The sequence below is a fragment of the Capronia epimyces genome (genome assembly GCF_000585565.1).
Source record: "Capronia epimyces CBS 606.96 chromosome Unknown aczIQ-supercont1.12, whole genome shotgun sequence".
NCBI classification, from domain to species: domain Eukaryota; kingdom Fungi; phylum Ascomycota; class Eurotiomycetes; order Chaetothyriales; family Herpotrichiellaceae; genus Capronia; species Capronia epimyces.
Window position 1 is genome coordinate 99808 of NW_006912915.1, and position 25146 is coordinate 124953.

The 25146-nt window shown below is 53.2% G+C and overlaps 9 protein-coding genes across 9 annotated transcripts; 3 read left to right on the top strand and 6 right to left on the bottom strand.

Annotated features, from left to right (window-relative positions):
• Positions 1-133: 133 nt before the first annotated feature.
• A1O3_10506 (CAMK/CAMK1/CAMK1-RCK protein kinase) lies at positions 134-2412 on the bottom strand (the record flags this gene model as incomplete). The annotated part of the gene is made up of 3 exons (XM_007740596.1): positions 134-1310; positions 1365-1609; positions 1930-2412. 3 exons carry the CDS (start codon positions 2410-2412, stop codon positions 134-136), a joined length of 1905 nt encoding a protein of 634 aa, XP_007738786.1.
• Positions 2413-5558: 3146 nt separating this feature from the next.
• Positions 5559-10538, bottom strand: A1O3_10507 (IQ domain-containing protein containing GTPase activating protein; the record flags this gene model as incomplete). Its single annotated transcript, XM_007740597.1, has 2 exons — positions 5559-6727; positions 6779-10538. The coding sequence occupies 2 exons, from the start codon at positions 10536-10538 to the stop codon at positions 5559-5561; spliced, it is 4929 nt and encodes a 1642-aa protein (XP_007738787.1).
• Positions 10539-11451: 913 nt separating this feature from the next.
• A1O3_10508 (inosine-5'-monophosphate dehydrogenase) lies at positions 11452-13361 on the top strand (the record flags this gene model as incomplete). Its single annotated transcript, XM_007740598.1, has 3 exons — positions 11452-11656; positions 11712-12020; positions 12220-13361. 3 exons carry the CDS (start codon positions 11452-11454, stop codon positions 13359-13361), a joined length of 1656 nt encoding a protein of 551 aa, XP_007738788.1.
• A 634-nt stretch (positions 13362-13995) lies between these two features.
• Positions 13996-15042, top strand: A1O3_10509 (uncharacterized protein; the record flags this gene model as incomplete). The annotated part of the gene is made up of 1 exon (XM_007740599.1): positions 13996-15042. One exon carries the CDS (start codon positions 13996-13998, stop codon positions 15040-15042), a length of 1047 nt encoding a protein of 348 aa, XP_007738789.1.
• A 143-nt stretch (positions 15043-15185) lies between these two features.
• A1O3_10510 (uncharacterized protein) lies at positions 15186-16187 on the bottom strand (the record flags this gene model as incomplete). The annotated part of the gene is made up of 1 exon (XM_007740600.1): positions 15186-16187. The coding sequence occupies one exon, from the start codon at positions 16185-16187 to the stop codon at positions 15186-15188; it is 1002 nt and encodes a 333-aa protein (XP_007738790.1).
• A 1418-nt stretch (positions 16188-17605) lies between these two features.
• Positions 17606-18952, top strand: A1O3_10511 (uncharacterized protein; the record flags this gene model as incomplete). The annotated part of the gene is made up of 1 exon (XM_007740601.1): positions 17606-18952. One exon carries the CDS (start codon positions 17606-17608, stop codon positions 18950-18952), a length of 1347 nt encoding a protein of 448 aa, XP_007738791.1.
• Positions 18953-19654: 702 nt separating this feature from the next.
• On the bottom strand, positions 19655-22170 carry A1O3_10512 (uncharacterized protein; the record flags this gene model as incomplete). Its single annotated transcript, XM_007740602.1, has 4 exons — positions 19655-20311; positions 20394-20895; positions 20944-21696; positions 21749-22170. 4 exons carry the CDS (start codon positions 22168-22170, stop codon positions 19655-19657), a joined length of 2334 nt encoding a protein of 777 aa, XP_007738792.1.
• A 480-nt stretch (positions 22171-22650) lies between these two features.
• On the bottom strand, positions 22651-23157 carry A1O3_10513 (uncharacterized protein; the record flags this gene model as incomplete). The annotated part of the gene is made up of 1 exon (XM_007740603.1): positions 22651-23157. The coding sequence occupies one exon, from the start codon at positions 23155-23157 to the stop codon at positions 22651-22653; it is 507 nt and encodes a 168-aa protein (XP_007738793.1).
• Positions 23158-23988: 831 nt separating this feature from the next.
• A1O3_10514 (ATP synthase mitochondrial F1 complex assembly factor 2) lies at positions 23989-25104 on the bottom strand (the record flags this gene model as incomplete). The annotated part of the gene is made up of 1 exon (XM_007740604.1): positions 23989-25104. The coding sequence occupies one exon, from the start codon at positions 25102-25104 to the stop codon at positions 23989-23991; it is 1116 nt and encodes a 371-aa protein (XP_007738794.1).
• Between the last annotated feature and the right edge of the window lie 42 nt (positions 25105-25146).

The window sequence follows — 25146 nt, forward strand, 5'->3', positions numbered from 1 at the left end:
CAACACAAGCTGCGTACATGCTTCTCAAGTTAGTCTGCAATCTAGACGACTGACCCGGAAACTGTGTCAAGCCCATGTGTCCCATTCCCTATTGCCCTGTCAAGAAATCCGGCACGCTCATTGTACCTAGTGTTCATCGGACGCTCAGCTCTTCTCTCAATTTCGAAGTCGGCACTTGAGGAACCGCTGCCACCTTATTCCTCCTTCCTAAGAGCGTGGAATTGTCCAGGCTGAGTTCAAATGGTTGCTTGTTCCGCCGTCCGACGCTTTGCCTGGCTGCTGCCGCAACCGAGGCACTGTGCTGACCATAACCTTTCTCTTGCTGCTGATTGTGGTGTTGACTTCGAGCGGGGGCTGCCGCTGTCCGGGCCTGTGCCGCGGCGGACGGCTGTGTTCCCAGGTTGGTCTGGCGCATCTTGGTTTCCATACTCGAAACATCGGTGGGTTGTTGTGCCTTGGGGACTTTGCTCGAGATTTCTGCATCGTACTCCTCGTCCTCAATGTCATCGTCTTCGGTCAATGGATTTAGACCACCAGGTATGCCCGCGCCCCGGTATCCTTGCTTGAAATTCTTCCGTCTCTTAGCTTCCTCTTCTTGTCGGTGGACAGCATAGCCCACGTCAAAGACCTCACGTAGGTTAAGAGCGCCGGGAGAACGGAAGTCGGCTCGTCTGCCAGGAGTTCCAGGCGTTGCTAGCGTGTAGGCATCCGCGGGGAGATTGCCTGCCTGTATCCATTGCTTTTGTCTCACAGCCAGGGGAGTGGCCAAAGGAGGAGCATCGGCGGCGGCATAGGTGGGTTCTGTAGTGTTGCGGATCCAAGGATGTGCCAGGAATTCATCGATCGTGTAGCGTTTCTCCGGATTGACAGTTAATAGGTGTGAGACCAAGTCTTGGGCAGGTTTCGAAATGTCGTCCCACCAAGGAGAGAGGAAAGTGTATTGACCACGAGCGACCTTTTCTGTCAAGACTTGTATCGATTCGTCGTAAAAGGGAGGGAAACCGCAAAGCAGCGTGTAGAGGACACAGCCAAGCGCCCACATGTCGACAGATTTGCTGTATCGCTCATCCTTGACTATCTCGGGGGCCGTGTAGCCGACGGTGCCGCACGGTGTCATGGTTTGCGAATCCCAGATCACCTTAGAAAGACCGAAATCGGCAATTTTGATGCGGCCAATGCCGCCAGCACCGACCCCGGGGATGAATTCGCCTTCGTCCGCCTTGTCCTCTTCGTCTGGTCCTTTCGGTTTTGGATTACGAGTGGGAATAAAAGGTGTGGGATAGAATAGAAGGTTCTCTGGCTTGATATCTCTGACGCAGATGTTAGCTTAGAGCCACTGCGATTCGCACAGGCACGGGGCATACCGATGGACGACGCCACACTCTTCATGCAGGTAGCGTAGTGCTTGGGCGACTTGTGTGATGACGTGGCGGCTTAGATCTTCGCTGAAGTATGTCAGGCGAACGATTTGATGGAATAATTCACCGCCAGGGCAAAGCTCAAGGACGATGTAGTAATATTGCCGTGATTCAGAAAAATCAATGAGTCTGACGATATTAGGATGGTCCAGTTGGCGCATGATCTGCACCTCTTTCAGAATATTGGCTCGCTAGGAGAATGGTCAGCCTCTGATTGAGCACAGAAGGACTAATCTGTCAAGAGCAAAATCGACGATACAAGGAGAAGGTAGGGGCTGAGCAATAGACTGGATATGCGCACCTCCACGCCCTTTGGTTGCTTCTTGAAGTTCGGATGAAGGTGAGCATCGCCCTAGGTTAGAGTATAAAGTTGGTTTGACATCTTTCAATAGTTGAAGAGGGGGACGAGAGAGTAAACCCAAACGCACGGGAGGCTGGAACAGGTAATACCACAAAGAGAAAGGAAACAGGGCGATCAAGAGCTGGCAATGCTCCATGACTTCTAGCATACCTGATTCGAGTTCATTTCGAACTTTCGGACGACTTTGATCGCAACATCGTCGCCGGTCTTGGTGTCTCGAGCCTTGTAGACGTTGCTGAACGCTCCGTCGCCCATCTTCTCCAACAAAATGTATCTTTCCAGACCAGGATATTTGGGCATCTTGTTGGCCTGTTCTCTTTCTTCGGCCACCAGAGCCTCGATCTCGGCTTGAATCTTTTGATGCTTGCCTGCGGCATGCGCTGCGGCACCGCCGGCCTGAGCGGCAGCATTGCGGTTGTCTACGGCGGCGGCGGAATACTCGCCGGCATGGGGTTGGGCGTAGTGCTGTGGTTGCCGATGGGCGATTGCAGGCTCACTTATGCCAGCATTGTATTTCTGTTGTTGAGCATGTACAGGAGAGAGGTTGGTCGTAGGTTGGTCGCGTGGAGGGTCTGCGACTCTGGCCTGCTTGCCATGACGTATAAAGTTTTTGAGGTTCTGTATCGTGCTCATTTTAGCTGAGGCCGAGAAGGCGCGAAGGCTATCGAGAGGAACAGAGGGCTTGAAGAGGCGGACGATGGCCACGGAAGACCAGGCGCAGTTCAATCCAGCAGATGACAAATGAGGTGGAAGTGGTGATTGATGGTGGGAGATCTGAAGATAGGAAAAGTTGTTTTGGGTAAGGCCCGGTCGGCGGGTTGGGCGGGTGTAGGGAAGTAAGGTCAGCACGTCGTAGGAGGGCACTACAGCAAATAGCGCCAGGCGTGGCAGGCCCCAGACTGGTCGAGATCTTCTTAGGTGCAGAGGTGAAGATGAATAAGCGACAGAATAGGTGCAGCAGTGGAGTTCATCCGCTGTCGACTATCCGAAGAAGGGGAGAGAGGAGATAGTGTGCTTGGTACAGTGTGATGTTTGTAGCTGCAGTTGCAGTAGCTGGAGTTGCAGTAGCTGGAGTTGGGAGACAGGAATAGTAGTATCCGGTATGGGGGGGTGGCGTGAGGTACAGTGGTGCCAACGGGCAACAAACCACAGAGATAGAGGCGACAAGAAAGGAGGAAATAGGAAATAGTAGGCAGGTAGTGCAGCAGTAGTTGCTTGAGCGCATGCGCAGCAGAATAGTGGTGTCAAGAGTGAGGCATGACGACGTTGGAAGGATGGCAATAATGCTGCGCCGTGCACTGACGAGAGCAAGAAAGGATGATGATGCAGACGCGGGCGATGATGCCAGCGATGATGTCGGTGGTGGGGTGGGAACTGGGCGACGGGGCTTAGGCACGGCAGCACTTACAGCATCGTGACAGGCAGGCAGATCGGTGCCTGTTTTTGCGAGTTCCAGGGTCTGGCTCCAGGCGAGGTCGCCTATCATCAGCAGGCGTGACGGCACCGCTCGTGTCGCCCGAGGCCGCCGCAGGGATCGCGCCCGGGTTATCGTGGGAAGCTTGGTGCCAGCCGTCTGCCAGTGTGACTGTGGTGGTGTCTGCGTCTGCCTCTTCATCCACTCCGTCTCATCAGTCTCCATCTCCATCTCCATCTCCATTTCGGTATCAACGTCATCCGGCCGGCCAACCATTCGATACGAGTACTCGTACGCACGATTAGCATTGTGGCCTTGTCGCAGCCCTTGTCGAGGACGAGCCTGGTGTACGTCGTCCAATTTCCCGCTTGCAAGCGTCGGCAGTCGTGGCAACGGCGAGCAGCTGTCTTGCAAATAGTCCATTTCCCAGTCCAGCTCAAAGTTCGGGTTAAACTTGACCTGCAGACTCTCCGGGTGTAGTTCCGCGTACTGGTCCAATATCACCGGCTCCACGGCAGCCATCTCGCTGTCTTCGCACTTCCACAAGTCGAAGTACGATGACCAGCTGTCGATGGGCGTTGCGGTGGCTGTTGAAGGGTATCCCAATCGAGACATGGTGTGATGATTATCAATGAACGAATAGCGAGCGTCGCAGTGCTGCTAGTGACTGGGATAGTCCTTTAAAGAGTGTGTGCGGTTGATATATTCAAGTATGGACGGGACGGTGTTGAGCCTGGTACGTGTACTCCGTATACAACATGGAACGAAAGGAATGACTTTCCTCCTGTCTCTGGATCGCGAGGCGATTGATCCTCTCTTCTCGACCCATCAGAGAAGCAGAGCCCATCCGGCTCACCCTGTCTTTTTGACCACTTGCCATCCCACCCCCAAACCCACGTCTCATGCTCGTCAGCCTTTCCGACGTGGTATCACACCAGGATCGACCGCGCCGTCTGCTTGAGGCGCGCAGCCTCTTCCAAGAATGAGCATGAGCATGACCAATGTGCACAGACATTTGTGGAATGGCCTGGTGGGGGAGAGTTCAAAAACCTGACTACCCCTTGGCCACATCGCAGATCATCTTGTCTAACCCAAGCAAGGGGGTCCTTGTTCAACGCCAACACCCGACAGCAATGGTCAAACACGAACACCACCAGCATGGGCGCTCTCTTCCCGAAGCCTCGTGTCCTGAGGTCCCAACATGATGCCGTGGTCAGGGCATGCTGAAAATACGTCACTTTGTTGCAACACTATGGCAGGACTTCTTCTATCCCTTTTCCTCCGGCTGTGTACGGAGTAGTCAGCAGCAAAGATGTACCTACACTTCCTCGGGTGTTTTAAGATACCCTTTTTCCACCCCAGAATTTGTGCTTTTTCGTGTCTTGTCGTATTGTCGTCATCTTGTAAGGGTCACCAGCCTGAACGCCCCCTGACACGCCAGCAATCTCCGTCCCCATCATTCATGGCCGGTCGCCTGTAACATGCGCGATGTTAAGATCTCGCGCCGCGCGTGCCGCAGCCGAGCTTCGCCTTGAGTCATTAACCGGCTTGTTCAGAAACTCCTTATCTCTTCCGTCAGGGCCGATGGTCATTAATCGTAACGTGGTGGATGAATACATCTTTTACAGCACCATCTTCCTGCAGCGGTATCCCTTGCTTCCACCCACGTCCATAATGGGGAATGGAGCATATAACTCTTCACCCACATTCCCGTGAGTTACGTGAAGCTGTGTCAACACATCCTCTCCGCAGGCTTATGTAGCAAGGGGGCCGAGTTAGGATGTTTCTTTGACAGCAAATCAGGTCAGGACCCCCCGACCGCTCTAAAGAACCTGGGTAGTGCATTGTGACGATGTGGTAATAAATATTCTTGATTCGGAAGTCGACTAAATAAGGAGTAGTATTACCAGTATTGTAAGTGGCTGATTGGACGCCCAGAACGTCACTTCTTTCGAATCTCGACGGTCGTTGGGGACTCCCAGCTGGAGGCAATCATATGGGTATGTATCCGTACTCTGTGCATGTACTCCGTAGTGTAGTCAATACACGCGATCCGGGAACTCTTATATCGAAGCAGACATGTCGGTGCAGCCATGTTCAATCTAACGACATCTTGCATGTCCTCTCTTTTCCTGAAGCATACCTATGCGAGGACTACTGTAGTGCCTTCTATCATGCTATTTCTAGCTTCCATCATAATGCAACTACTGTAGCATACCACACACTCGCGCAGGCACCTTGTCCAAGCACCTCCCAATTTCTTGTCCAACTAGTAGACCAACCACTTCAGGTCCTTGGAAAAGACCCCCCCCCCCCCCCCTTCCTTTCCCTGCCTGTCCGCTATGCATAGTCCTTGATTCGTCGCTCATTCATTATAAAATTTCTTCATGATCAGATGCAAGAATAAGTTGACGTTGACCCGAAGCGCTCCTTCAAAGAACTCCAGAAATTGCGTGTTGTTGAATTGTGCTTGCAAGAGGTCGTCCAGCGGTACCTGTGCATTCGCTCCAGGAATCATCATGTTGCCGGAGCTTCCATCGATGGTGAACACTCCCACTTCGTTGGAAGAAATGGTCAGGTCTACCCGGTCCCATTGTCGCTCATTGTATCCACGCCAATGCACAAGAACACCCTTGTCTGCAAGCGTACGTGCCGAATACTTGTATGATCCAAACTTGAACGAGCGTCCGGAGCGTTGGAGTTCTCTCTCGTGGTCCCATTGCTTCGTGAAGGGCATGACAAATCGTTTCTTTCCCTTCTTGTTCTGGAGAGTCACCATCGCTTGCTCAATGTAGTCGTTGTACGTCTTGAGCTGCTGTTCGAGGTACACAGCTTGCTCATTCAAACGCGCCAGTGTGGTTCGAACATTTTCCAACTCTCGCTGGCGCTGGAGTCTTCTGCGGTGTTTCGTACGGATATCGACGGCAATGGCGTTGAGAAGGTCTTGGTAATGATTTGTCCGCGTCAGACGACCCATTGATTCGAGGTGCAAAACATTTTCCAAGGCAATCCGCTTGAGGTCGCGGTACGATAGGGCGCTGATGTCGAGATGGCTGCTGCCATCCGCGTACGCCCCATGGCGCTTGCTACCTGGATGAAGCTCTTCTTGCACTAAAACTTCCCACTTGTCCTCGTCTTCTTGAGAAATCGGCTTGACCAGTATCTCGAGCAAGTTGGCCCCGGACTGCACACGAATGATATAAAGTACGCATCGCTTTGTCTCCGTGAAAAGAGCCTTGACCTCGGAGTCAGGGTCCTCGACGCTAAGCAATTTGGGAGTCAACGTCAGGCTGATCTCGCCGGAGCTAACTCCACGGAGCTCGCTCTCATTGCTTTGGGCGCTACCCAGCTCCCTGAGGATATCCCGAAGAACATCGTCCTGACTGGGACAGAGAGTACTGATTTCTTGGGACAGCAACTTGTGAATCGAAAAGATGTCGGACATTTTGACGTACAGAGTCGGTTTGGTCTTAGCATAGAGGTCGTTGAATTCGTCAATGTCATAATGTTCTTCCGCAGTTGGTATGGAGACAACTGCCAGCCAGTCAGCAAAGTCAAGATTTCGTGAGAGGGCAAGGAACCCACCATGACTCCAGAGCGTCCGGAACCGCCCAGTAGCCTCGCGAATATAGTTATTCAACGGCTGAAGATAGACATTATCGCCGCCGAATTCACGCCCCGAGGCTGCCTGGTTCAACACTTTGGCGATTTCCCCAAGATTCCTTTTTTGTTCTTGGGTCAATGCCCGATCAGCAACACCAAACTTCTCCGGCTCCACAAGCGCAGGTTGTAGGTAACCGCGCCAGAGCCATTGTCCTACCAGCTGGAGCACAAAATCGGCATCTTCGCCAGGGAAACGGGCCACAAGATATTCCTGCGTCTGCTGAACAATAAAGCGGACACCAAACGGCATTCGGTGTAGATAGTCTTCGAGACAGAGGAAAAATTGGTCGGTGATATCTCGAAGATCTTGCATATGTGCAATAAACGTTGACCGTGTTTCGGGATCTCGAATGGCCACCTCTCTGGGCACATTAGGATCTCTCTGGCTCCGACGACCAGTCCTGAGTTCCTCATTGTTAATGGCGGACAGGTAGATTTGAAGAGGATCACTCTCCAGGTCTAGGGTGGTATTGTCGATGATGTTCTCCTTGACCAACGGGCCCAAAACATCTCTGAGGAATTTGCGGTCTCGAGCAGATCTGCTGTAAGCTGCAAAAAGCTTGTTTGAAAATGAGTTCGTTCTCAAATAGTCTTGCAGGGACAAAGAGCAATCAACCTCCTCCTTGATAGACCTGACAATCAGTTTCACAAGATAGTATTCCTCTCGTCGTTTCTGCGCATAGCCGAATAGTCCCATGACAAGGTGTTTGATGCGGTCGCACTCCTTTTCAGCTGTGGCTTGCTCTCTGATACGCCTAAACAATCTCGACAGATACTGGGGTTGTGTTTGAAGCAAGAAGAACAGTTCCTGGTAGTGCTCAAGCTTTCGACGGGACGTCTTGTTGAGAGCTTTCAAGTCAAATGGATCCTTCGAAGCAATGTCAGAGTTCGGCAGAAGTGCCCCAACGTGGCCACCAAAATGTCTTTGGTGCTTGACCACTTCGTCCAAGGTGATTTTATTCTTAACCAACAGCGCGATCTTGATGTCGAGCTGGGTGATGTATTGATCTGCAAGCTCATTTTGCCGGACGTGCTGGACCACAGTCTTGCGAAGGCGCTCAAACTCGATTTCTTCTTCGAAGTCGAAGTCGCTGTCATTCAAGAGGTGCACAAATCCCTTTAAAGTCCCAACCGGCGGGTTTTTGCCCGAAGTAAGGCTTTTGTAGGCCTTGCCTTGAATCTTCGCTCGGACCACGCTTTGGATTTTGACCACCTTGTCCATATTCTCTTTGAAGTGTCGTCTCTTTTCTGCGAATCGGGAGCGTATAGCTGTGGCTCTGATAAAGGCCTGCAACTGGATTATGGCTGCCTGGTGCTCATCCAAGTCGCCGAGCAGATCAGCGACGGTAATCCGACAGAGCATGGCACGAGCGCACGCTTGTAAGTGCACCACCTGGTCTTGGTGGCTGTCCAGTTTACTAAGTGTCTCGGCAGTCTGTAGCCGCAGGATTGCACCTCGAGACATCGCCTGTAGTTGCACAACTTGACTTGTGTATCGAGCCAACTGGACTTTTTGACACTTCAGGCGGCTGCGCAGGAGAAAGCTTCGAATCGCAGCTTGGACTGGAATGGTCGCTGTTGACTGTCTCAACAAGGAGAGCCTGAGCGAGCTGTAAGCCTCTCTCGTGTTTGCACCTCTGAGAATGGCTTGAAATCGGCTAACTGATGCAGATTGGGACTGGAGTTTCTGCATCAGCCTGGCGAGCTCCTGTCGAACCAAACCGGCCCGAGCCACAGCCTGCAAGGTAGTCCATTTGACAGAGAAGTCATGGAGCGCGTTCCGAAGTCTATCCTGGGAGATTCTGGTGAGCATTGAGCGCACACAGGCTTGGATGTGTGTAATAGCCTGGGTTTGTCGTTCCAAGGTTGCACGGGTTCTCTGAACTCGAGCCCGTGCAAGCATACCTCTGATCTTGGCCTGCAAAACGACGACTTCATTTTCTACCGTTCTCGTGGCTTCGTACTGATCGAATGCGTCTCGCCTCGATAGGGCACCCCGAATAGCAGCTTGAAGGCTGCGGATGCCGGCGTCATGTGTTCGAATTTGGGACTTCAACGTTCGAGATTCAGTCCGGGCCTTACCAGCTCTGAACAGACTTTGAAGCTTCAGAACATCTTTTTCACTTCCCCTCCACTGCTCTTCTTTTCTTCGTCGATTAGAACGTTCTATGAACCCTCGAGCCACGGCTTGGAGGCGTGTCGCGAAACGCTGCATATCAAGCCGGTAGCCCAGGATCTGCCTTGCCCAGTCAGCACGGATGTGGGATTGAAGCTCTATCAAGGATTCCTCCGAGTCCCAAAGCTGTTGCATCATGGTTCCCAATCGTAGCCTGACTAGAGCACCTCGGATCTGGTTCTGGAAGTCCAGGATGACTGCTTCCTGTTCATGCAGTTCTCGGTCGATTCGATCTTCTTCTTTCTCAACTGGCTCCGGCTCCGGCTCAGCGCCGAAGCTCGCACCCATCCCTGAAAAGCTAGGCATACTAACGCCTGCTTTGTCGAGGCCACGCTGGGTTTGTTCCAGTTCGTGATGCTCAAACTCGAGCTGGCCCACCAGATTTCCAATCCGGAAGTCGACCATTCCCTTACGGTAGAGGAGCCACGACAGGGCATGGATGCAATAGATGACTTTGGGAATGTTCTTCTTCTCATATAGATCGATGAGTTCGAAACGGAAAAGGTCTGGTAGGCCAACTTCTTCAAGGAAGCGGAAGAACAAGACAATGTTGTCGGAGTGCTTGTATTGCAATTTCGGATGGCGAAAAATTCTCAGCGTCTGGTCAGGGTGGAATGCTTGAACAATCTCCGCCAAAGTCACACCGTTGCGCAGTGCCTCTTCCAGTTCAACAACTGGAGGGATAGGTTTGCTGATAATGTCCTCGATCCATTCTTTAGCTTCTCCCACGTGGCAGAGATATTCGTAAGCCTGGAGAAACTGTCGCTGTTTGTCCATCCAGTTTCTCTCGCCCCAGCCGTAGCTCTTAGCTATCGTGCGACCGCCCTGGGCCACAGGGTCGGTGCGTTTCAACTGTCTCCGATTGTGTAGTCCAACAACAGAATGGCCAGCAGCAGCAATCCCGAATTCTTCGGCGTCGCCATCCTTGGCAAATCTTGACAATGTTCTTAGATGCGATGTGGAAGACTTTTGCAGCTCTTCTATATCTGGTGCTTTGAACGTTGTGGCATGGGGGCTTGTGAGAGCATGATGCAGGTGTGGCCTCGATGGGTTCATCTCGTTATGGTGCTCATGCAAATGTTTTTCCATGGTTGGGTCTTCGGAGTAGTTTTGAGGGAAGCGATCGACAGTATGAGCCCGAGCATGATGGCCACTGGGTCGTCGGGCATTCGGTGTCGCCTTCGGAGACGGGGGCTGTGGAAGAGCCCTCAAGCTTTGGCGAATATGTCGATAGGGATTGTCGGGGCTGTTTTCGGCACTGCTGTGGCCGCCGTATGTCCGCGTAGGAGTCATTCCACCAGCGTCACTGATTCCCCTCTTGTGCCCCGGCCCGCCTGTTGAGTAGACGCTGGAGTTAGTTGAGGTCACCGTGCTGGTTCGACTCGGAAGATATGCACTGGATGCGGCGGAATAGGCTGATGATACTGTTGAAGTAGTTGACGCTTGCCGTTGGGGTAGAGCGTAGTGATTGTCTGCGTGTGCTCTGCGGAGTGTGTAGTGCGACATTCCGATGTCTCAGGTACAGAATCGAGATACAGGAGATTTTGTTCGTGTCGTGATCGGGGCTTGCGTCGCATTCTCGAACGTGTGATGTTTAAGCTGACATGGAGAGGGTGGGAGAGACAGCGCTGCTGTGTAGCAGAGAAGATGGATGAGAAGATCTTGCAGGCAAGAGACGGGCGAGAGCGAAAGCAACAAGTAGAAAAGAGCAAGCAAAGTCGGCGCCGTCCTACATGCAAGTCGTGGACAACAATATCTCAGCGGTGCAGTAGAAGCCCTACCTATTACTGTTGTAACTACTAACATTGAGAGGGTCCGAGTGTTTACATTGGCCAGAAAAGGGATAGTACGCTTCACCAACCAGCGGGCAACTGGTCGAGACTACCAGCAGCCGGTACGATGATAGGCTGAGACACGCGACCTGGCAAGGATACGGCAACGAACCCAGCATCAAGCTGGCCAGCTATTCAAATCATGGGATGCAAAGTCCATGGCTGCGTTATCATGAGCATCTCCGCAGGAGGGTTGACCTTGAAAGCAGTGTGAGGCACACACTAGAGGGAGATTTGCCCGACGCAAGAGCTTCACTCATGGGGGTGCGCAGCCCTGACTGCGGCCTCTGCACCCATTGTTATCGCCCGATTAATTACGCCCTGTACGGAGTCTCTGTACTCCGTACTGGTGTGGTAAGGTACCATCTTGAGTTCTCGCGTCCAGCTTGTGCCTGACCGCGTCGACGCCAAGAGCCCCTAAGCCTTAGCGCAATCCCCCGCTCCCGGCCTGCAAAAAAGTTTCATAGGATCACGACTTTTTCCTGAACCTTTTTTCTCTTCTCCCGGTCACCTTTGACCCCAGCAGATCGTGCATGCCAGGATCTGTTGCAGAATCATTTCATTTACGAGAGAGAAAGATTGCCAAAATGCCTATCGCAAACGGAGATGTCGCCGGCAATGGCCTTTCAGTCCACGGCAACGTCGAAAAACTCGACTACCGCAAGGCCGTTGAAGTCCTCAAATCCGAGTATCAGTCTCAAAAGGACGGCCTCGATGTTCATACTCTCCTGGATTCGGCCAAAAATGGGGCTCTGACATATAATGACTTCCTTATTCTGCCGGGATACATTGGTATGCTGCGCAATTAACGTCTTTCTGACGACCATTTCCTGACCCTGTCGCGCAGGCTTCGCTGCTTCCGAAGTGACTCTCGATTCCCCAGTGACCAAGCGCATCACGCTCAAAACTCCGCTCCTCTCCTCTCCTATGGACACCGTAACAGAAGATTCTATGGCCATTCACATGGCCCTACTGGGAGGACTCGGGGTCATTCATCACAATTGTACCGCCGATGACCAGGCAGACATGGTTCGCAAGGTTAAGAGATACGAGAACGGTTTCATCTCCGAGCCCGTCGTCCTCTCTCCGAAGACCACTGTCGGAGAAGCAAAGGCGCTGAAAGAAAAATGGGGGTTTGGAGGCTTTCCAGTTACCGGTATGTCTCTCCCTGGCATTTCCAACACTGCTTGTTCAATGATGTCCAAACCATTTACCCTTTTAAACTTTCGTTCATCCGCAGCATGAATTTGCAATGGGGAACTATGGAGATTTCTGTCTGAGAACACTCGATTCTACTTTTTCTCCTCCGGTCTTTTGAATTTTCAACCGCTGACAAATTCCAATTTCACGCACAGAAAACGGCCAGCTCAAGTCCAAGCTGATTGGCATTGTTACAACTCGAGATATTCAGTTCCATCCTCGATCCGATGACCTGGTCACGGAGGTCATGTCGAAGGACTTGATCACTGCGCCTGCTGGCACCACTCTGGCCGAGGCCAACGCAGTCCTTCGCGATTCGAGAAAGGGCAAGCTGCCCATCGTCGATACCAACGGTAATCTTGTTTCTCTACTCTCACGCTCAGATCTTCTTAAAAACCTCAACTTCCCCCTGGCCTCAAAGCTGCCTCATTCGAAACAGCTCATTGCTGCAGCGGCTATTGGAACTAGGCCAGATGACAAGATCAGACTGCAGAAACTGGTCGACGCCGGCCTTGACATTGTGGTCCTCGACAGCAGCCAAGGAAACAGTATCTACCAGATTGAAATGGTCAAATACGTCAAGGAGAAATATCCGGAACTCGATGTCATTGCTGGAAATGTAGTGACTCGCGAACAAGCAGCAAACCTCATTGCTGCAGGTGCCGATGGCCTGAGAATTGGCATGGGTAGCGGCAGTGCATGCATTACCCAAGAAGTCATGGCTGTCGGCCGTCCTCAGGCAGCCTCGGTCTTCGCTGTGACCTCTTTTGCATCCCGCTTTGGAGTTCCCTGCATTGCTGACGGTGGTATCCAAAACGTTGGTCATATCGTCAAGGGGCTCGCCATAGGTGCGTCTACTATCATGATGGGCGGCCTCCTTGCCGGGACCACCGAGTCCCCCGGCAACTACTTCGTCAGCCGTGAAGGTAAGCTCGTCAAGGCTTACCGGGGAATGGGAAGTATCGATGCCATGGAAGACAGGAAGGCCGGCGGTGGAGCCAAGAATTCCAAGGGCAGTAATGCCGGCACTGCAAGATACTTCTCAGAGGGTGACAGCCTGTTGGTTGCTCAGGGCGTGTCTGGTGCAGTACCCGATCGAGGCACAGTGACCAAGTTTGTCCCCTACTTGCTGGCCGGACTCCAGCACTCTCTCCAGGACATCGGGGCAAAGAGTCTAATCGAACTTCGCGAGAAGGTCTTGAGCGGCGACGTTCGCTTCGAGCTCCGATCAGTCAGTGCCCAAGCGGAAGGCAACGTTCACGGTCTTGACAGTTTCGACAAGAAACTCTATGCTTGAAGAATCTCGGACCAAGTCGGTCATAGATAGCACGGCGAGATGGCGTTGGAGATGGCCAGTGTTACATGCGGACTGGAGTATCATGATTTCCTGTAAATGATTGTCATGAATTGGGCAAGTTCAATGGATATATGTGTAATATTTCGATGAGGACTCTGTTCCAGCCATCAGTGTTGGAATTACAAAGATGAGATGAGGCGTCGTCACTGTCGGGGTAGTTGAGATGAACCTCGGCGCGCGCTCGGTTCTGCGCGGCGCGGGAATATGATTTGTTGCACGGTGCCCACCGAACGATTCCATCTTACATACATCTGTACTCACACTCCGGGGAAACAGTATCTACATAGGTACTGGTCATGTGGATTTCGCACCTCCGGCTTACTTCTCATGTTCTGCAATGCAGGTATTGCCTTTGTCCTCCGTTTCCATATCGTTGAACCCCCCTACTACTGCTACTCTAAGACGAGCGGTCTCACTTCTTAGAAACCTAGACCACGCATATCCGACCGACTTGTCGCGCACATATAGACGATCTCACCATACTAGCAGCCGGAGTCAGAGCCAGCTGCCTCGGACAACCCAGATACAAGACGGTGTCCTGGTCTGTGGTCGCCGCAGACGGCATATCCGCAGCATGGCGCCTCCTTCCAAGTTCCAAGTGCGAGAATACAGCGACCACAAAACTCCGAAGCCCGCGTCACCCAGTGCCAGTGTGATACTGATATCGCCCTCGAACGAGGTATTGCTGCTTCACCGCGTACAGACGTCTTCGGCGTTTCCCTCAGCGCACGTCTTCCCCGGCGGGAATCTGGAGCCTGCAGACGGCGAGGTGGCGTCCACCCCAACAGACATCCAGCGGCATCTGGACAGCATCGCATACCGCACGGGGGCGGTTCGGGAGTTGTTCGAAGAGACGGGGATTCTGCTGGCGCGCGCGTCGCAGGATGCCCAGGCCTTGTTGCCTGTGGCGCGAGACCAGCGCAAGAGCGGGCGCGAGGCCGTCCACGGCGCCCAGATCTCCTTCGCTGCGTGGCTCCAGTCCATCTCGCCGCACGCCGTGCTGGACACAGACCGTCTGCTCCCCTTCACACACTGGGTCACGCCGCCCAATGTGCCTAAGCGCTTCACCACCCAGATGTACATCTACTTTGTCGGGCTCGAGGAGGCCGGCAACCCCTCCGTCCGGGCCACCGGCGACGAGGTCGAGACTATGGCTCCGGAGTGGCGCCGCGCGAAGGACTGGCTGGCCCGCGCCCGTAGCGGCGAGATCGTCTTATTCCCGCCCCAGTTTCTTTTGCTGTATCTGATATCCGGCATTCTTGACGCTGGCATGGTCGACGGCCGAGAGGAAAGCAGGGACGAGGTGCTGACCAAGCGCGAGCGGCTGAGGCATATGATTGAGAACGAGGGTTCTCCGGTGCCCTGGAAGGATAAGTTCATCAGCCCGATCGGTCTGCAGTTCGGCCGCGAAGATGGAAGGTCGGTTCTTGCCTTGGACAAGCCAGGGCCCGAACTGAAGGCGAGCGATTTGAAGGGGGATTCCGACTACGTGGTTCTGGTGAAGTTCAGCAGAGAGGGTCCTAGAGAGGTAGAGGTGGCGTTGAAGAAGGACGTCTTGCAGAAAGAGAGATTGCTCAAAGAGCAGAAGGAAAATGACAGACAGCAAGCAAGCAAGTTATAGTTTCAGCCGTGACCAGGAGGCATCACCAATTAGAAATGCTAGAAGAAACAATCAAACCAGCACATAATTGCATTTCATACTCGTTACCGTTCCCACTCCTCCAGCGCCTTCGCAAAAAGGTAGTAGTACATCTGACGCCAGGCTTAGAACCACGACAGCGTCCACAATGCCGGCAAGCTGGGCCATCTTTCCTGCCAGGTGGCCAGAATATCAGGGACTCTTTCATCGAAACTCTCCCGGGCCGCACCACCTCCATTCTCCCACCCCCTCGTGCCGTTCTGCTTCCGCTCTTCGGCGGCAGCGTCGTTAAGTAGGTCCGCCAATTCCAAAATTGCGCCTCCTCCTATAAGGGCCTCCTCATGGTTATCCTTGATGTCGATATTGAACACGTGAACAGGTCGGTTTAAAGGTGCTCCTCGGTCCAGCAGATTATCAACCACAGCGTCCCAGCATCTCTCTTCACAGGTGAAGATCACGTCGACAATACCGCCTTCCGATCCCTCGGCGCCTTTGTCCCCTCGTTGCAAAGCATCCATCCTCGACGCGCCAACCACCCAGTCATGAAATCGCTCTGGGCCCCACTTTATGTTTCGATTCCGATCCAGCATATTCAAAATTCCATTGTTCCGGTACAACCTCGCATCTTGTGCATTCAGTTCCTCGTACATTTTCGAGTAAGAGGTGGTGTTGAAGTTGTAAACCTGTGGCTGGGAGATTGACGGACCAGGTAATCGGACAAACGAACCCGTGCCGAAAGAGATGACCGGGTAGTGACGGTCTGAAGTCGACAATCTCAGGTGAGCTTCCATGCTCCGGTTGTTATTTGAGGCACAGACTGTGCAGAATCTTAACTTGAAGGGGACTTCGCTTGTTTCAGCGACTGCGTCAGCAGGCACCGTAACTGGCGCCTCGACGTCGACGTTGCCATCTAAACTTGGGGGAGTTAATTTGGAGTGCCCTGTCTCTACAGGTGCTGGGGATGGAGAAGCAGGTTGGGTTTGTGTTTGCGGTTCCGGTTCCGGTTGCGGTTGCGATTGTAGTGGAGATTGGGGTTGAGGTTGAGGTAGTGGCTGTGATTTGGCTGGCGCAGACTGAGGTGTATTTGCTCGAGCTTGGAGCCGGGCGAGTCGAGGGTCAGTTGACATGATGAAAAGAGGAAGCCGAAAAGCGTTATCGGTGTAGGGTTAACATAACGGTTTACTGGAGGTATCATGTCAGCCATAGCTCCAGACAAGGAAGAGTACGTCTTCTCGGAAGGTTATGTCAACAAGGCCAAACGAAATCAGATGTTATAAATGCGTATTTTGTGGATGTCCGCATGGGAAAATAGGACAGCTCCAATATTGTGATCATCATGTTGTTAAGCAACAGCACGCCAGTGCCGGTGCCTGTGCCAGTTGGGATGTGCAGAGGACTTACATTGCTCGAATTGTTCGAATCTGTCTGGCGTTATTCTGGAAAATGCGGGAATTACTATGTTCGGTAGCGCGTCAGGAAGGGCGCGCGGCTGAGAGGTCAAGGATTAGGGATTCGAGATTCGAGATTCGAGAAGGTGTCCGAGACGAATGATGGGCAAAAAGCGACTGATGCAGATTCTAGACGAGCAGGGTTTGTGAGAACTTAGAAGTGCTATAACAGCCTGGGCTCCGGGGTGAAACACTGGCGGCTGTGGTGGGGTTGGCGGTGCTGCGAATCAAGCCGCCCTGCAGGCAAGCGCGACAGGACGGTCAGAGTCTAGAGCCACTGCTAGGCGCTGAAGTTCCAGGTACCTGCCGCCAAAATTGTGACTTAGGGCCGCCTATTTCTGCTGCTTAACCTGATCCAGGTAGGCGTGTCCTCTACGTCCCGCCTGCGCCCAGGCTCCTTGGGCCTGCGCCCAATAATCATGGCGTGCCAACCCAGCAACAACGGCCAAACCGAGCCTGCGCTTCGCTCCCTCTTGACCGCAGTCCGCAGTCTCACCGCAAAAAGCTGGCCTGAGGCTTAGGCCTCAACTCACTTGCCATCTCGACCTCGCCGCCGCTCACTATCAATGACTGGTAAACAAACCCTCCCCGTCCCTGGGACATATCAATTGTCTTTTGCCGAATCCTCCTTCATTTATCATGCGTCGACGCATGACAGTGAATTTCTAATCCTTCTGTGAATGCTCCTCCCCCCAGACTCGCGCCCTCTCCAACTCGGGTTCGTCCTATCCTATATTTAGATCGTCGCATTCTCAATTTCGACTTTGGACAGTAAGCCCGCAACACTCATTCCATCTCAGGTCCCTGGATTTAAGACCCGAACGAGTTTGTCTTCTCTCTTTCCTCTTCGCAGGGACCCCGTGCTCATCACTTCACCTCCAGATTTCGCTTCTTGCGACGGCCTTTTCAGCAGCCGCTGTCACTGCCTCTCCCTAGCCGCCCACGGTTGTCTCGTGGCTGCAGCCGCGCATCCGCATTCAAAAGAGTCCAGACGCCTCCTCTTCTCCTCCGCAATCGATACTGTGCTGTTTTGGTGGTTGGCACACTTCACCCGTGTACGGTGGGAGATGGCGACTATCACAGCATCGCCACCTACAATGTCGCCGCCGTTGGCGGCGGCAGCAACCCACCCTCCCTCTCTACCTCCTTTAATTACAGCGACACCCACACCGCGGCGCCCAAGCTCTCAGAGGCCTACCTCATATGTTGAGAGGCGCATGTCTACCTTTTCTACCCATTCAAAGGCTTCATACCAGCCTCCATCCCGACCTACCTCGCACGTCTTTCCCGCCTTTCACTCAAACCTCTCATACACCCTCGTGCGCGATTTTGCGTATTTATCCACCCATCCTTTACATTACGGACCTCCTCCGCATCAGTCAGGGCTGTCGACGCCCGCCAGCGAGTCAAGAAGGTTGTCGGATCCCGCGATTTCCTCCTGGGAAGACTCGAGAGTCAACTGGTCTGCGACACCTCCGTGGATATCCGAAGCGAGTACGAGCTCATGGGGCCGTGATCGACTTCCAGCGATGACATTCCAGGATGGCGGGCCACCCTACAGCGAGGACGAAGACATTCAGTCGCCCGTTGTAACTACGAGCCGGCATAAAAAACATAAATCTAACGAACGAGGAAGGTCTCCCGGTGCCGCAGGTGCCAACCGGGGCACTTTAGTCGAAGCCAGCGGTCATCAAGACGACGGTGATGGACCTGGCGAGGCGGTGGATACCTACGAGAATAATGTGCTGTTATTCCCACCGCGACCGCAAAACGGGGACACGCACTCTACAGGCCCGGTGCAGGGTACGCAGTCACCATACAACGCAGAGGAACCGTTTTCTGGCGACGATTACTCCGAGGCTGACGATGACGCGCGATTCTCCAAGGATTATTCCTTTACCATTGCTAGTCCAGATGAGGAAATGCATGGCAAGGCTGTCGCATTGTTCGACTTTGAAAGCGAGCATCAGAATGAACTGCCTTTGAAAGAAGGACAAATAATCCTGGTCTCCTATCGACACGGCCAAGGTTGGTTAGTAGCCGAAGATCCTAGGACCGGGGAAAGTGGACTTGTTCCCGAGGAGTTTGTGCGGCTGGTGAGGGATATTGAAGGTGGCCTTCATGGGCTCAACTCGGTGACTCTGGACGATGGAAGTATGGACCTGACCAGCCCGGCCTCCGCCGACCCGAGTTCGTCGAATACACCTGTGCCTACCAACCACGATTTCCCCTTGCATAATGGCATCAAACCGAGTCACGGCAGTGGCGACCCAGCTGAGAAACATGAGAAACACCCATCCGTTCAGTCGAATTTCAGCACCAGCAGTCGAGACTTCAGCCCATATCCTTTACCAGGAAAACCTGAGGATGTCACAGGTACAACAATACACAGCACAGTGCGGCCTTCAAAGGAGAAAGAAGCTCCGAGCACAGACATTAGTTGATGTTGGTTACGGCCGGGCTGCCTGTATTGGTATCACGACAGAGGTAAAGAAGTAAACGGCTGGAACTAGAATATTTTGTGTCCCGAATATTCTGTAATGCCTTGTTATGATCGATGTGTTTGACGAACCGCAAGAGCAATATTCCCCCTGGGTCTGGAGAACGGAGAACTTTAGGTCATTGAAGACCTTGCTACTAGCACCACGATTCGGGGTCTAGATTGAAGTGAAGCGAATATGAATTAACTATTTCTGTCCATGGTATGCATGGACTTTCGTAATGGACTCCTTCAACTTTTGCCTTATACCACATACCTTAGCCATGCTTATAAGGGGGAATTCTTTCCACCTTCAAGCTGATCATGCCGAGCATTGCCACACCCATGCCGCGCGAGAGAGAGAGAGAGTAGGCACTGCAGGGTCTGATACAAAAGACATATTGTGATCCATCGAGGGGCTGTAGGGACAGCGGGCCGAGCCTGTATGTACAGTCCGTACTCCGTACATGTGGATCAAAACTGAGCACGACGATCTATACCTAGAGGTATACAACATCGCAACAGGCTATCCGCCCCTTTCCTCAGATATCAGATACGTCGCGATGTGTATCAAGAGCCAGACGCCCCGTGTGAGCAGAGAGGTCCAGCCGAGCCCGCCTCCTCAAGGAAGACCAGGCCGTCCTTAGTCCTGAGAAGCCTCAGTGTCCTATGAGTACTTGCGGTCCCGATGGCGCCGTCGACCAACACGCGGATCCGTCGCCTGGGTTTGACTGGAACTTTGCACGTCGACGTCCGGACGCCTGGTCTTTCGTTGCTCGCGTCGTTTGCCCCGGCCCACTAGCGAGCCTCGTGCTCGTTCACGATCATGGTCATGGTCACGGTGCCTTCGGCTCTCGATCCCCGTCTCGATATCCCTTTCACCAGCCAGCCGAGATACGCTGCTGCTGCTATCACCGCCTTGGTTGGTGTGGTTCGACTGCGACAGCGACAGCGTCAGACTGTCGCTGTAGCCGATTTGGCTGCTGAAAACACTCAAGGTCTCCTCTCCATACTGATCTTTGTCTCTGTCTCTGTCTCCGGGGCCTTCTTCCTCCGATTGAAACTGCGGATCCGCCGGGTGCGGTGGAGAGTGGCGGCCAACCCTCATCAACTGCATGTCGACGGGATGGGATACGGCGACTAAAGGTCCTGCGCCCTGCCTCGGGGCCGGATCATGCGGCACAGAGGTGAACAGTGAAGGTTTTCTTGAGCTCTCATACCTCGGCGGACCTGCGCTGGTGTTCTCCATATTCTCACAGGCTCTCTTGCGGATGTTCTTTTCGATCAGGTGGGAAGATACCTCAACGAGCTGTCTGACTTCGACCTATGCCGGCGAAAACAACACTGTCAGCTTACCACCTTCCCAGATCCGCCTTTGACGAGTACAAATTCACCAAAAGACTCACAAAGGTCAACGCCTTGTCAATTGCCCAGTGTACTTCGTCATCCTCCTTGCACACGAACCCGAACAGCTCAATCACTTCCTTCAGTACCCACTGCTTAGGAAGGACCGTTTCGGTTCGTTCCGGTAACGCATATACTTCATTCGGCGGCTTCAGACGATATCGCATACAGATCTGGGTATCCGCGAAATATGTCAAGACTTGGGAGTTGCGGTGCATCCAGACGAAGCGTGCGTTACAGGTTGCGAGGACTTTTGCGAGGGGTGGCTCTTCGGACAGGGGCGGTAGCCAGGCGTCTCGATTCCGAGTTGGTCCTAGATATAGGGGGCCGTCGGTCCCCCATCCGACCGCCGCGGGCTGGTCTTCTGATATCTGACGAGGATGGTCATGATGTCGCGGCCATGGGTATGGGCGATGCCGGCTCCTGGATCTTGAAGAAGCCCGGGGGGATTCGCTTTCGACCGAACTCTCGCTTTCATCATCCGAGTCTTGGGATAGAGAGTCACTAAATCTTTAATCAGATGGTTTGTGACGCTACAAGACTTCGACTCACACTGTTATCGTTGTTGGTCGTTTCCCAGGCCTGTCCCTATCCAGCACATCGCCAATCAACCGCGGATCTACCTTCGTCCACTGGCCGAACAATAGCTTGAGCGCGTCTGTTGCCTCATCGTCCGGCGAACTTGGCCTAGATTCTTGCCCCTTGTGGAGCTGCGTGTTGCTAGCAGTCGGTCTCGCCGGTGCGGCTGATAGACTGATGGCCGTCATGGGGTTGTAGGGCATGGAAGTAATCAGCCTCTGAGATACACGGTAGGTCAATCTTGCTGGTGCGCGAGACGCATGTTCGTTCTTTGATCTTCGTCCGTTTGGTGCGGCATTTTTCCCAGCCTCGTCGCCGGAACTTGCGGTATGGGTGGCGCCAGAGGGCTTTTCGTTTTCTCCTTCCATTGTTGCTGACGCCGACACGGATTCTGATATGTCCGACTCGCTAGGATGATGTTCATCAGCCGATAAAAGAGGCTGCGCGTACCCTTCTTGCTGTGGATGCGGGCCATCGAAGATAACAACTTCTGTAGGAACCGAGTCCGGCGAAATATATCCTGGATACCAATACGGATGCTGAACACTAGGCGGAGACGAATCATGCTGCTGATGGTCTCTCTCTGTTTTGGGTGGTCGTGTCAAGACCTGAAGACTTCTCTCGGCCTCCTGTAGCTTGGGTAAACTGCGATGATAGGCCAGAACTTCGTTCTTGAGCATTTTCACTTGCTCTCTGAGCTCGGAAAGAGCGTCGGGGAGGATATTGCTATTTCTGAAATTAGGATGCTGTCTCCCAGGATGATGTGACCGGCACTCACTCGGACTCGACCTTCCTGCCGATTTGCATCACCTGCAGCATCAATCCCAGCAGACCTCTCAGGGCGTCCATTCTTCTCTTCAGCTCTTCGGCCTTTGTCTTCCTGAACAGCCAGCGGAATGCCACCAGGCTCTTCTCCTTCCGCTTGATTTGTCGTCGGATGGACCTGAATAGTCTCTTGCAGTCGCTCATGGATGATACGACCATCTTCTCAGCCTCGTCGGTGAAGAAGCCCTTCTGCGCCTTCAACACCGCTCCTAGTTGCCTGATGATGCTTGTGAAGGTCGTAACTTCGCCTGCGATTTCATCGATCTGTTCATGAGCATAGCGCATCGTATAGCCTAGGTCGAATAGCGCTTTAGAGACTGATGCGCCGAGAGAGGCGATCCCAAACACTGAAGCCACAAGACCAACTTCTGCCATCTTTGCTCACCTTTCCGGGCAGACCGCTGACGGGCAGAGGAATCCGAGGTGAAGAAGAGAAAGAACGTCAGGGTCGCGGCGAAGGGAGGGCTCACGCAGGGCTGTCACATATCAAGCCATAGTAACAAGGCAGACAGTTGTCTTGGATGGGGGGCTGTGCCACCACTTCATCCTACATCGGTTAGTGGCGCCCTGCCACTGCATACGAAGATTGAGCCAAGAGACGAGCCTCCCTGGTCTGGTTAGATGGAGATTAAACGTTGATGAGTTACCTGCATGTCGGGAGTGGTAGGAGGGAAGAATACAAGTGTTGGCAAGTCAATTCCTGAGCTAACAAATATTATTCAAAGCCTCAGGTCCAGGCCACCCTCACACAAGACTTCTCATCAGATATTCCTAAGATATGTGGTTTCTTGTCATTGACCCAGTCTAATGCTGACCCGATGGAGGAACCTCACTAGGCACCACAGACATCAGTCTTTACCTATAATGGTCCTGATTCTCGTAGTACCTTTCCCTCGTGTTGCTTCGACCGACCCTCCCCGACCGCATTCTGCTTGTCGACGGCGAAATGGCATCTTCCCTGTACCCGTCATCCCAGTCTTCCACACGGGTTGGTTCACGACCGTTCTTGATCGTCGTACTAGCAGTCCGGCGGCTAACCATCCTGCCCAGCTTGCCGTTTTCTGTTTGTTGCTTCAATCTCTCGGTTTCCCTCCTGCTCGCGCCCCCATTGTTCACCTTGTCGCTCCAGATCAGGTGCTTTGGCTTCCCTGGGTACATGCCGTTGCGTACTTTGCGCTTGCGATTGAAGTAGGTCAGAGAGATATAGAAGCCGTGCACGTGGGAAGGAATGACCGCTAGGAGGAACATGAGGCAGTTGAAGAGGAGGTCTTCGTTTGGCCCGCAGATGAGTAAGACCGCCAAGGGTGGGAAGAGGATGTTGAGACAAGCTATAACGAAGCGCTTGAACAGCGGGATCCTCATCATGTCGTCGGTTTCCGCTCCTCGCAATCGAAGCTGGGCGATAGATCACTCTTGTCTCGTCGAGTTGTTCGAAGAAATGATAGCAAATCTGACTGGAATGAGTAGCAGCAGCGGACAGGCTGCCTTGTAGTTGTGCACTGTTTCAGCTTCGAGTGAAGCATGAGGTTCCTTTTGTAGATCAAAGAATCGAATCGAAAGGATACAGCATCAGAGCCCTCCTCACCTTACTTTGCCGGTCGCAACGGTGCTCAGTCCCTCCGCTCTCGTTGCATGCAGGGACTCCGAATACCCCCATGTCATCTTTCACCAGTGCCAGCACAGCTAGCACAGCCAGCACAGGTCTGCCCAGCTGGACGCTACAAGTCCTTCTGCAGCCTTAGGGCCTCCTAAGCCCTCCGACGTCATCTGTGGCTAATGTTCGACCACCCTCCTAGATGCTCCCAAATCGGGCCTATCCATCACTGGACTCGTGGCGGCTGCGACGGGGATCTTGGGATCTTGGGATCTAGGGATCCGGAGATCTGAATCTTCGCGGCTTGTAGCTAGACCCTCTCCATGGCTGGAGATTGCACTCCCTCTGGTAGAAGAGGATTTGAAGAGCGAGATTGGACTGTCTTGTGCCTACGACTAATGGTCCTGGAAGCAACTGTCAGTTTCTCAAGGGACAAGCTACAAACGGATCATCATGAAAATAGATAGGCCAGTGGACGTTGGACAATTTGCCTATCGACTCGTCTGTGGTGAGCGATGCATGCGCCAAACTTCTCCATTGGTGCCTGGGAAGGCATGTCCCGGTCGATGTGAGATACGTGCATGCAGCCAGGAAGACATCTACCGCTTCCCACTTATGAGCAAGATTGCACTTCCTAGCTGTCTTCTGATATCTTCATTCTCCACGTCGTGAGTGTCCTCAACTTCTCCCCACATACCAGTTTGCCATCGGACCTCGAGGGTGGCTGCCTCGGCCGCCTCTTCAATACCAAACCGCTTATCACTGCTGCGTTGCAGATCCCGGAATTCCTCGCTCCACTCAATCAATAGTCTTGTGCCAACCAGCAGACTCTTTCCAGCGAGCACTGCTCGTTCAAGAGCCGCGAGCTCGTAAGCTGGAAGACCAGAAATCCAGCCTTTGATAACGCTTCGTGTCATTTCGGATTGTTTAGTTGGCATAATACTCCCGTTCTCCAGCGCAGGCTTTAGCTCCACGCCCGGCCAGATGGACGTGGTGAGAAAGCTTATAATCGGCTTTGCTGTTCTGATCTGGATGTCTCGTAACGACTCCGTGCGGCTGGAGTGCATTTCAAGCTGGCCAGCATCGTGCGCAGCCTGCTCGGGAGCCCAGCACAATAATGTATCAGTATCTAGATACCGCAGCATCACAGAAATGATCTCGTCTCGATTCTTCGTTACGCCCCGTGCCTCGGCCTCGATTATGTCCTGTGCCCGCGCCACGATTGAAGTCATAGGGATATTGTGGTTTTTGAGGGCTTGTTGCACTGACTCCAACATGTCCCACTCAATGGCTATTGCATGTGCAAGATGCGGTTTGGATGGTGGGATGGTGAGAATGGACTTCGCCGGTGTCCGTACAGGTCTCGAATCCAGGAATACTTGATATCCCTCGGGTACTTCTTTAACGTGGACTTCCTTCCAAAATCGCCGCTTCAGTGGGCTTGATTTTCCCGGTTCACTGGCCCGGAGTTCCTTGCCTTGCCGAAGCATTTCCGCTTTTCTGCGTCGTTCCCCCACTCGGTCGCCATATTGTGATGAAGTCGGCACGGGAGCACTGGGAGGTGGTCCGGCAGCTGTGATGGGTAAAGCTGTAGCAGGCCGCCATGCGGTGGTGGTTAGCTGGCGAAACGCAGGCTCCGCCAAGCGTCCCACAGATGAGTGAAGCCGTAGGGCGTGTGACCGCGACGATGCCACACGTAGGGCACTGGTCCGCATGCTGAAATGTTACGAGGAATGAAGGTTAGTCGTGGAAAGCGT